The following is a 12,187-nucleotide window of genomic DNA, read 5'->3' on the forward strand; positions in this document are numbered from 1 at the left end:
AAATATATACAGAGGCTGGGGACATGGGACAGGGTGCACACAGGAATGGCAGATATCTTGGCTAAAACCACATTGAAAGTTTGGGATGAAAGAGTTCCCTGGTTGGACCCTCTCTTCTGTTATCCCCAAATTTCTCCAACCCGGAATTTCCACCAGGCATCTCGCGAAACACATTCTTACGTTGGAATGTGGAGGATGACTGTCATATCTACGACATATTACAGAGAACTAATATTATGCCGTATACTGATATGCAGAACTTAGAACCCCCTCAGTCATTGTCGTGGCTCGAATATAGACAGCTGTACTCCTTTGTTTGTGCTCAGTTGAAGGGGGTTGGCCCTCACCTAATAGTACACTTTCCTTTTTTGAGAAACTATTCTTACAGGACACCATACCTCTCCATTTGATATCGCTTATCTATAAATTATTGGGTCGAGGTACACCTTCTGCGCACATGGATCTGAGTTTGATTACTATCTGGGAAGCAGAGCTGCGGACATGTTTTACAAATGAGAAAAAACAGAAAGTGTATTTATTTACGCAGAAGATGTCCACAGCTGGATACACGAAAGAAAAAAACTATAAGATTCTAACCAGGTGGTACCAATATCCGGTAAAGCTTCACAGGATTTTCCCTTTGGGGTCCAAAATGTGTTGGCGTTGTGGAACAGACCGTGGAACCATGTCACATGTATGGTGGGATTGTTCTAAACTTCAGCCGTTTTGGGAGGCGTATATACAGCCGTACTTTATAATTACCGGAGAGGTTAGTGATCCCTTCTCTTCAGATATCTCTAGTATCGATACTTCCTTGCTCTATTAGATCTCAGAAGTGTGATTTGCTGCGGTTTTGCCTAACGGCCGCACAGTGGGTGATACCTAGGCATTGGCGATCATCAGGGGTTCCATCCCTGAGGGAATGGCAACAGGAACTAGCTTACATGGACGATTTGTCAGCTGAGGTAGAGGGGGACAATGAGAGATTTTTGAAGATGTGGCAGCCTTGGATCCTCTTCAAGGACACTAGCGATTACCGGCATCTCTTTGGCCCGTGCGTTGGATCCAGTTACGATCAAGATCGATCCTATATCTCACACTATCCGACATTCCCCTCCTTTATTTCCCTTTCTTACCTCCCTTTCTTCCCCTTTTCTTTCTCTTTCTATCCTATCTGTTCATTTCCTCGCTCTCTCTCGCTCTCTTTCTCTCTATATCTCTCTCTATCTCTTCTCAATATCTCTTTCCATTTTCAGTGATATAGACTCGATTCACCTCTACACTTTGAGGTGGCACAAGTCATAAAAATGTGTATTGTTTACATGTAGAGCTGCTCACACTTTGTGAACAGCTAGAACTTACAGTGCACTCGGTGGCAATTATTATAACGTCAGATGGCTGTAGAGTTGTTTGTTCTGATTCATGTATGTTGCTTTGCTGTTTTGTTGTTTAATAAAGACAGATTATACATAATATATCTTAATGACCACATGGAAATATTTCTTAGCTATTTTGTAACTTCATTGTTTTGTAACAAATCTATTTTGTTATTTTGTATATATGTTTGTTTTTTAAATGGTCGGGGCTAATAACAGAGATTTGGATTGATAGTGGTATTTTCCTATATTTCACACTTTTGTGCGGGGGGGGGGTGTCAGTTTAGTATTTAGGTATTTTTATTTTCATGTTACTTCCCTGGTAACTGGGGCTGATATAATGACTCAGCAGTGATCATATCCTCTGTGTATAGGGGAGGAGGCACCGTCAGCTCTTTCTACCGTGTTTCCTCAAAAATAAAACCTCCCCCTGAAAATAAGCCCTAGTATACTTAAAATATAAGCCCTACTCCAACAATAAGCCCCAGTTGCGGTTCCATAGGGAAGTGTCAAAGCAGCTAAAAAAGTTAAAGAATGCAGCAGAACATTTATCAGAGAAAGTAGACACCCCCCAAAAAAGCTAACACCCTCAAAAAACACAGACCCTCCCCAGAAATAAAACCGCACTCCCCAGACCCCAAACAATTACAGTTGGCAAGTACCGATGGTGTATGGGCTCTCACACAGAGATCTGTGTCACTGTTCCAGCTGCATTGTACCGCAGAGCTGCGTATACAGTGACAGAGAAGGCAGAGGCAGTAATGAACCGTCTCTGGCTTATGTAGAGAAGCACAGATTTCCTCTCCGTTGCTACATGATTGCGTATAGATGCACTGCTATGTAATGACATTGTAGAACATCACTGCAGAGTAGGAGTTAGATGGCCCGGACGTTTAAAGTCTACGAGCTTTGAAACCAGTAAGGAATATCTGATCTTTTTTATTTACAGAATTTTGCTACATTAGGAGTGAAATATAATGTGGGCACATTTTGTAATCGGGTTAATTTTCAATATTTTGCTGCCTTAAAACAAGAAATAGGTGGTAAATTGTGCATGGGACCCCGCTACAGTCACACTCGTCTCCATGATCTGATTTCCGTACAAGCGCTCTCACTGTGCCGTATCACTACAGTCTTGAGATGAGTAAACCGATTCTCAGACCCCTGATGCAGAGGCCAGGTCAGTAGTCCATGGGGTCTGAATAGGAGCCATGGGAATTTTTTTTATTCTTAAAATAAACTACAAAAGGAAATCGGACAGGCCCCATATGAATCGATGCTGGGCCCCACTGCTTCTGTTAGAAACAAGAATACCTAATTCCATTGCTCTGTTCGTAACCAAAAACTGGGACATTATTTGTTTTTACTCTGTTGTATTTTCCTACTCTTATTCCTGGAGTAATAATTGCTTTTATTTTTTCGCCAACTTTGCCATATGAAGGATTTTTTTTTTTTTTTAAATGACTCATAGTTTTTCATTTTACATTGAAATCTACTGGAAATTAAGTAAATTCAAAGTCCGATGAAATGGTAAATAAATAGTGGGTGCACACTACATCCGATCTCGCTGTTGTTACTCCCAGTGTGAGATGATCAAACACAGCAAGCGGCTCACACCGGGCTGAGCACCGAGCGTACCCGAGCACATCGATACTCGCGAGATTGGTTTGCATATGTAAAGCATCCGATCTCCGCACCTTATCGGAAAAGTCTGAGTTCGTACCGAACACTCAACTTCAGGTTCACTCATCTCTAGTGGTGAATAAAAAACACTTTTGTAAAATAAAATCAGTTTGTGTCGCCATTTTCCGACACCGGTAACATTATTATTTTTGCGTCGATGGAGTTGAGTGAGGACTTGGTTTTTTTCTTAATGAGCCGACATTTTCATGGATACCATTCTAGGTGCAATATGGATAATTCATCACTTTTCATTTTATTTATATTGCTATAAAAATAATGTGCTACTTGTATCGGTCGGTTTTATTACTTACATAGCACATTTCATGTTGATATTTTTTCCTACCTAAGTGATATCTCACCTCCCTTATTATCTGCAGTATTTTATATATTGGCTCATCTCCTTCCCATTCAGGTCCTTATAATATCAGATCCTCTCAGTGGAGATCTTCTATAGAAGAGAATTTTCCTGATTGCCCCGTGAAGGATGGATATGGACAGGGACAAGATGGCGGAGAGGATATTACACCTCACCCTAGGGATCCTCTTCCGGCTTACTGGAGAGGTGAGAGATTCTGATGACGTCACATTACATCATTCTTATCTATGGGAATAACAGATGGACAGAACTGGAGAGGTGAGGACTCTGGAAATGTCTGGAGTGAGATTTATTACTGTGTCTCTCCATAACCAGGATTACACAGTAGTGAAGAAGACCTCTAGTGAGCGCTGTCAGGCCCCTGTGTCTGAGGGATGGGGAAGACCCCTGAGCCCAATCACGGGGCCTCCACCTCACCCCCCGATACATGAGGACATCAATGACCAGAAGATCCTAGAACTCACCTACAAGATGATTGAGCTGCTGACTGGAGAGGTGACACTGCTGGGAATGCTGGGACATTATACAGTAACGCTATGAAGGGATCGGGGGATGACGGTATCATTGTATGTGTCAGGTTCCTATAAGGTGTCAGGACGTCACCGTCTATTTCTCCATGGAGGAGTGGGAGTATTTAGAAGGACACAAAGATCTGTACAAGGACGTCATGATGGAGGTTCCCAAGACCCTCACATCACCAGGTAATAGACAGGACTAAATACACACGGCCTATAAGTATCTGTATGTAAGGAATGAATTCAGTCTCTGTATGTGTCTCCTCCAGGTCTATCCAGTAAGAGGACAACACCAGAGAGATGTCCCCGTCCTCGTCTCCCACAGGACTGTAAACAAGAAGATCCCAATGTTCTTCAGGATCATCAGGTAGATGTAGAGAAGGTGCCATGAAATCTCCCTATGATGTGTAGACGGCTGTGAAGGTATTATGCTCAGTCTTGTTTTATCCACCAGTGTTATGTTTTATACTTGTGTAATGAGAGCGATGGAGATGGCAGTGTAGCACACCGGGGTCGAGGGGTTTTCACCTGACACATCGCCGGGCCAGGGGTGCGGATCCTCTGCATCGTCACAGGCCAGCCTTGCCCAGTTTCGTGATCCTGAGACGTACAGGAAGGGAGGGAAGGCGGTGGACGGGTTTGTAGGATGGAGGGAGAGGGCGGTGAGGACACTCTTTTTAGATCTGGTGTGTGTCAGTCTATGAGCCCTTCCTCCTTTGTTGTGCTAAGTATCGGATCTCGTGGCATGAAGCACATGGGGATCCCGGTGTCAGTAAAGTGTCCCGTTCTGTATGCTGATAGCGCGATTCCAATGTGGGGCTGGTCCAACACCTCAGCCCCAGATCCTTTATGCTATTTAGCGGCAGACTCGGTTGGACAGGTCCGGTGACTCTTCTAGCCGTTCCCGCGACCCTTGCAGAGTTGATAGACAACGTAAAGTATGCCTGCCCTAGGGTTCTATACCCCAACAGTACTGGTTCTGTGGAAGCAGCCACCTGCTTCTCCCCAGCGACCGTGTTCAAACACCTTGGCCCACAGAGCTGCTTCGCGGCATGTCTGCTTTGCTCTGTGTCTAGAGCTGTTCTCTCCTTTTGTAGTTGTGTTGTGTGTTCCAAGCTGTTGCCCCCAGCCACTGCATCGGATGGTTCACTACTCTCACTAGGTCAACCTGCGCTTCCCTCTGTGTGCTCCTGACCCCCCCCCTGGTGGTTGCTTCTCCCTGACCCTGAGTCCCCGTTTCCAGTAGATCAGGGAGCCCCTGGTGCGTTGGCATCCTGTAAACCCACTGCTGTAGTGACCCCTACTGTGACGCGACCCTGGCACGGTCCTCATTGAGGAGGGCAACCCACTGTAACTGTGTGTATGTGTGTTGGTGGAACTGGTACCGACCCACCTTAAACCCGGGATAAGTACTACACCCTAACTGAGGTGCAGTACCCTGTGGCACCTGAAGCCAGGGGCAACCACAGCAGGATTAGAGCTGATCATAGATGTGACTTCTCCATCTGTCTGTGACTTTTGGATCACATTTATCCCGTTCTCTACACTGAACACTTACATCAGGGTTTCGACACCAGGTGATCAGACAGAGAGAGGTCACCCCTATCCTATGGGTCAGAAGGTCACAGCGCAAGCCAGCACTAGTTGGATCTGCTTTGCCTTCCACTTAGTTGTGCATACTATCCTCATGTTGGCGCTGCTAGGGTTAAGCAAACCCTTGTGTCTTTCTTGGCTTACCATCCTGAGTTGTCTCATCTGTTCTGATTTTTGCACTCCTCCCTGGTATAAGTTCTCACCACTTCACCTCAGTAGTTGCCAGTGATAACTTACTTTTCCATGGTGCTGGCATGGAGGTGTCAGCCATGGAAAGAGAAATTGTTTTGAATTTGATCCTGGAGATTGCTGCCTGGAAGTTTTCTTTGGTGTCTTCCTATTGATCATCTCCCTTTTTATTCATTTCTTTTTCCACCCCCATTTTTTACCACTTGTTGTTTGGGAATGCAGTTTCTTTTTCCTTTGTCTGTCGTTTTCCTTTTGTGTCATTATCATAAAGCAGGACTAGTGTTCCTCCAGCCCTGCTCACTAGACACGGATGTCATTAGGGTAAGACGGGATAGACATGTGATCGCTGCACAAGGAGAAAGAACCTGTCTTGGGACATCGGGGAGCTCAGGGTTGCTCAGAGTAAGTGACAGGGTTTATACTTCCTGTTCTTCCCTAGAGGCAGTGGCTCCCACCCCATCTTTCTCATGATACACCGCTCAGCTTCTTTGTGGAACACAACAACCAGGAACTGCCCTGTATTTGTAACTGGTGCCTACCTCAGAGGCTCTGGTGATGACTGGGTCGGCACTTAATCATGCCCCCCTGGATTAGCCTGGTTCAGGGCGCAGTGTGGCCCTCACACAACGTATTATCTTGACAGGTTTACATGTAATTATTCAAATGAAATAATTCAGATGAAACCCCCAAATGATCCATTCACTGTGATGAGGAGCAGAGTTAGAGGTGCTTCACACACAGCGAGATCGCTGCTGAGATCGCTGCTGAGTCACGGTTTTTGTGACGCAGCAGTGACCTCATTAGCGATCTCGTTGTGTGTGACACTGAGCAGCGATCTGGCCGCTGCTGTGAGATCGCTGCTCGTTACACACAGCCCTGGTTCGTTTTTTTATTGTTGCTCTCCCGCTGATAAGCACGCATCGCTGTGTGTGTGACAGCGAGAGAGCAACAATCCTGAATGTGCAGGGAGCAGGGAGCAGGAGCCGGCATCTGGCAGCTGCGGTAAGCTGTAACCAAGGTAAACATCGGGTAACCAAGGTGGTTACCCGATATTCACCTTTGTTACCAGCCTCCGCCGCTCTCACGCTTCCAGCGCCGACTCCCAGCTCTCTGCACATGTGGCTGCAGTACACATCGGGTAATTAACCCGATGTGTACTCTAGCTAGGAGTGCAGGGAGCCGGCGCTAAGCAGTGTGCGCGGCTCCCTGCTCTCTGCACATGTAGCTGCAGTACACATTGGGTAATTATCCCGATGTGTACTGTAGCTAGGAGAGCAGGGAGCCAGCGCTCAGTGTACACGGCTCCCTGCTCTCTGCACATGTTGCAGCACAGCGACGCGTGTCGTTATGATCGCTGCTTCGGCTGCTGTTTTCGACAACTAAGCTGTGATCATAACAGCGACTTACAAGGTTGCTGTTACGTCACAGAAAATGGTGACGTAACAGCGACGTTGTTGTCACTGTCGCTTAGTGTGAACCCAGCTTTAGTCTGGACTCCACATGGCAGTGCGGCAATCATCCCTATCTAGTGAATGGTTATCTCCAGTAATTGTATTATTACACCGGATTCTTTCTGATGTTACATCGTCATCTTCTCCCCATTCAGGACCCTACAATATCGGATCCTCTCAGTGGAGATCTTTTATATAAGAGAATTCTCCTGATTGACCCATCAAGGATGGATATGGACAGGGACAAGATGGCGGAGAGGATATTACACCTCACCCTAGAGATCCTCTTCCGGCTTACTGGAGAGGTGAGAGATTCTGATGACGTCACATTACATCATTCTTATCTATGGGAATAACAGATGGACAGAACTGGAGAGGTGAGGACTCTGGAAATGTCTGGAGTGAGATTTATTACTGTGTCTCTCCATAACCAGGATTACACAGTAGTGAAGAAGACCTCTAGTGAGCGCTGTCAGGCCCCTGTGTCTGAGGGATGGGGAAGACCCCTGAGCCCAATCACGGGGCCTCCACCTCACCCCCCGATACATGAGGACATCAATGAGCAGAAGATCCTAGAACTCACCTACAAGATGATTGAGCTGCTGACTGGAGAGGTGACACTGCTGGGAATGCTGGGACATTATACAGTAACGCTATGAAGGGATCGGGGGTGACGCTATCATTGTATGTGTCAGGTTCCTATAAGGTGTCAGGACGTCACCGTCTATTTCTCCATGGAGGAGTGGGAGTATTTAGAAGGACACAAAGATCTGTACAAGGACGTCATGATGGAGGTTCCCCAGCCCCTCACATCACCAGGTAATAGACAGGACTAAATACACACGGTCTATAATTATCTGTATGTAAGGAATGAATTCAGTCCCTGTATGTGTCTCCTCCAGTTCTATCCAGTAAGAGGACAACACCAGAGAGATGTCCCCGTCCTCTTCTCCCACAGGACTGTAAACAAGAAGATCCCGATGTTCCTCAGGATGTGTTTCCTCCAGATCTATCCAGTAAGAGATATCTACTCATGTACTTTCTGCACTAATTTTGTGGTTACATTTTTAGGTTTTCGGCTCTGGTTTTTTCAGCTGTATTTTCTTTGCTTCTGCTTCTTCTGCTGTTTGTTTCTAGTGCCTTCTCTATGTCGTTATGATGGCAACTCAAAGACCTGCAGAGGGTTCATGAATAATAATAATAATAATTTTATTCATTTATATAGCGCTATTAATTCCACAGCGCTTTACATACATTGGCAACACTGTCCCCATTGGGGCACACAATCTAGAGTCCCTATCTGTATGTCTTTGGAGTGTGGGAAGAAACCGGAGAACCCGGAGGAAACCCACGCAAACACGGGGAGAACATACAAACTCCTTGCAGATAGTGTCCTTGGTGGGATTTGAACCCAGGACCCCAGCGCTGCAAGACTGCAGTGCTAACCACTGAGCCACCGTGCCGCCCGTGAATATCCTGTTTCCCCGAAAATACGACCTACACCAAAAATAAGCCATAGCATGATTTTGTGGGATTTTTTGAGAATGCTTGAAATATAAGCCCTACTCCAAGAATAAGGCTGGTTTCACACTACGTCTTTTTAACATCCGTTGAAAACGTTATTTTAGCGGAAGTACGGATCCAGTGCAAATGCGTTTTCATTTCAATGCATTTGCAATGGACTCGCGTTAACATCCGTTCACCTGCGTTTGCCTGCGTTATAGTGCGGATCCGGTGACTTGCAGTTTTTTAACATGTTTCAAAAACGCTACTTGTAGCGTTTTTGAGCTGCGTCAAAATACTGCAAGTCACCGGATCCTGACTAAACAGCACGCGAACGCAGGTGAACGCTGGCGTGCTGATAGACAGGATCCTGCTTTTGTACTGAGCATGCCCAGAAAGTACTGAGCATGCCCAGAACCAGTCTCGCGTGATCTGTCTCTCTGTCCTCCTCCCTCCCTCACCCTCTCTCTCTCTATCTCTGTCTTTCCCCCTTCCTCCCCTCCCTCTCTCCCCCACCTGAGAGCTGCGGACACTCGTTACCAAGGTAAATATCGGGTAACCACTTCTCTTAGTTACCCGATGTTTACGTTGGTTACGCGTGCAGGCAGCCCTGCTCCTAGCAGCTGCAGACACTCGTAACCAAGATAAATATCGGGTATCCAAGGCCGATGTTTACCTTGATTACCAGCGTCTGCAGCTGTCAGAAGCCGGCTCCCAGTCTAGTTCCCCTCACTCCCGATCACATGACTCCAATGCCCGCCCCTAAACGTCCAGTGACAGGATCCTGCAAAATAACAGATGCGTTTGCATACGTTATTTGCTGTAAAAGCAGGATCCGTACTTCCGCTAAAATAACGTTTTCAACGGATGTTAAAAAGACGTAGTGTGAAACCAGCCTAAGCCCTAGTTACAGTCAGGAGTTGGAAGGAATCAAACTGCACAATTTCTGAGGAACCCCACTCTCTTATGGACTCCATCAGTTGTATTCTAAGGTTGATTGTTTAAGGACCTTTGAGGATTTCAAAGTCATGTGACATGATGAAACCAAAGGTCTCTTAATTGCAGGAGTCTAAAAGAACTCAACATTACATAGACTGGCATGCAGGACTGGCATTAGGGGAAAGGGAGAGCAACCTGGGAAATTTCACAGGCCCCCATTCTCCTAGCAGCCCCAGTGTTTATATGCCAATTATAGGACTGCTTAAGGACCTTTTTAACATCATATCATGTGACCAAAGGCTGGCGTCTGTATCTGTTCATGCCAATTTTAACCAGCTTTGCCAGCTTGGGCAGAGCTTGGCCAGTACAAGGGTGTGATGCCACCGCTTCTCTAATTCATAACAAACTGCAGCGTTCCCTATGCCAGAAATCTCACTTCAGTTCCTGATGTCATTTTTCAGTGTACATTGCCGGTCTTGATGAATTGGAGCGCTAATGTTTATCTGGACAGACCGCAAGACCCTGCTACTTGCTTTGGCTACAAAACCTAAGGATGGGCCATCAATGTTACAGTCCCGGACAATCCCGTTAAATATCCGGCATCTGTCTAACTATTTTATGTTCGTCTTTGAAAAAAATTTCTTTGAGATTGTCTATGTTGTGGATCAATGTTACAAGGAGATTTTTGCAGGTTTTGCCAACTGTCATGGCGGCGTCAGGATCTGTGTAATTTATAGATTCTGGTACTCTGCATGTTAACTTCTCTGATGTCTTTGAGCAGCGCAGGGAGACGCAGGCTTCGAACTACAGGCTTGGGTAGGCTAGCAAGAGTTATTCTCTGCTGGGTTGCTTGTTATAGTCTTTGATCACATACTGTAGAGGAGAAAGTATCTATCGCTCCCCTTCTGTATATGCTGGCTGGACTATTCCATTAATGCAAGCTATAGGTTACCTATACTGGTCTGGTGAGGTGTTGAGATCCAGACTTACGGGTGGTTGTTGTGTATTATTGCTGTGAGCTGTTATGGTGTTAACCCTTGTTGTCTTTTTGTTGCTGCCTTTCTGCATTTCCATCATATTCCTGCCCCTTCCTTCCCCGGGGGATAACAGATTAGATCTGGTCAGGAGAATAGTAAGGCACGGGACTCAGGCATCTCAATCTTCAGGGGTAATCAAGAGTTTAGGAACAGTTTAGGGTCCCCTAGCGTGAGGGACAGTATAGGAGCCACCTGTCCCTCATTATCCTGCAGTCATATTGTGATAATCAATCAGATTATTTACTGTAGCACATTCCAGAGAACTGGTGCTAGTAATGGGAGATTCAAAGTAACGAAGAAGTAACTCTTAGATAGGGATGGGAGATCCCGAGTTTTAAAGATTGGGGATCGTACCGATCACATAGTTATTGAGTGCACGATGCCGATCACGAGCTTTCCTGGAAAGTTCGTATTACAGATCGGTCCAGATCGGGACCAGGGGCTGTAAAAAGAAAGCACAATAATAAAATATAAAACTTTATGATCATACTTACTGGTCACATGACTATGACGTTTTCAAAGGTCCTCTTAACTTCCGGGGGTATTCACTGCACTGCTCGTCACTTGGCAGTTATCGGCTGTTTTTGGCCGTGTTCGTGGTGATATCAGGGTTCACCCGAGTCCATGGCTCATAGACTCGATTGCACTTTGACTGTCACTGAGCGAGTGTCACATCGCATCACGGCGCTCAATCTCCAGACAGCAGCGGGTCGGCTGCATGTCATTCCATGCAGCTGAATCGCTCCTGTCCTGAGATCAGTCAGTGCGGGGTGATGCCCATGCAATACGCCAGTGCAATCATCCCCTCATTGTCCGCCTGCTTCTTGCTCTGTACAGAGCGATGTAGCAGAGCTGACAATGCTCTCTGCTTCTCGCTATGTTTAGACTGTGTCTGTACAGAGTGATGAAGCTGACAATGCTCTACTTGTCGATTACGTCGAACTAAGGATTTTTTTTTTCATTATAAAGATGGATCCTCTAAATGTTTTTTTGTTATATTTCTAAAAAAACCCTTTTTTCTGTGTTTTTTTTTAATTTTTTTTACTGTTTAATAGAAATTCATGGTGGCCATGTCTAATTTGGCGTGACACCGTGAATTTCGGGCTTCGTACCATCTGAGAATACAAAGCTGGTATTAATCGCTTTATTACCCAGCGTGCCACCACCACCAGGGCCACTGAATGAGACGGGTAAAGCGTCTGGAAAAGGCGCTAAGGAACAATGCGCTATCTCCAGGGGCAGCGGCGGGCTGCCGAGAATCCCAGCCCCCAGCTGACTGGCTGTCATTGACTGGCAATCAAAATATAGCGAGAGCCCATGCATTTTTTTTTTATTTTTTTTTTTTTAAATAATTAAAAAAAAAATAATAATGGGCTTCCCTGTATGTTGATTGCCAGTCAGGTAAAGCCAGGCAGATGGAGTGGAGGTGGCAGCCCGTAGCCATCTGCTTCGTCTGTGCAGAGTAACAAAAATACCGCGGAGCACTACGGTATTTTTTAAAATCATTTATTTTTATACAACTATA

At 45.7% G+C, this 12,187-nt stretch overlaps 2 protein-coding genes across 2 annotated transcripts in view; both read left to right on the forward strand.

Annotated features, from left to right (window-relative positions):
• The first annotated feature begins 3,506 nt into the window (after positions 1-3,506).
• Positions 3,507-7,539, forward strand: LOC142260521 (uncharacterized). Its single transcript, XM_075331969.1, has 5 exons — positions 3,507-3,621; positions 3,751-3,930; positions 4,013-4,136; positions 4,220-4,317; positions 7,339-7,539. The coding sequence occupies exons 1-5, from the start codon at positions 3,544-3,546 to the stop codon at positions 7,537-7,539; spliced, it is 681 nt and encodes a 226-aa protein (XP_075188084.1). The 5' UTR covers positions 3,507-3,543.
• Positions 7,540-7,709: 170 nt separating this feature from the next.
• LOC142260522 (uncharacterized) overlaps positions 7,710-12,187 on the forward strand; it is a 200,817-nt gene continuing 196,339 nt past the window's right edge. Inside the window, exons 1-3 of the mRNA XM_075331970.1 lie at positions 7,710-7,797; positions 7,879-8,002; positions 8,086-8,199. Coding sequence (XP_075188085.1) covers positions 7,774-7,797; positions 7,879-8,002; positions 8,086-8,199 — 262 coding nt within the window. The 5' untranslated portion in view covers positions 7,710-7,773. The remainder of the gene's footprint in view (positions 7,798-7,878; positions 8,003-8,085; positions 8,200-12,187) is intronic.

Source organism: Anomaloglossus baeobatrachus, unplaced genomic scaffold (genome assembly GCF_048569485.1).
Source record: "Anomaloglossus baeobatrachus isolate aAnoBae1 unplaced genomic scaffold, aAnoBae1.hap1 Scaffold_118, whole genome shotgun sequence".
NCBI lineage: Eukaryota > Metazoa > Chordata > Amphibia > Anura > Aromobatidae > Anomaloglossus > Anomaloglossus baeobatrachus.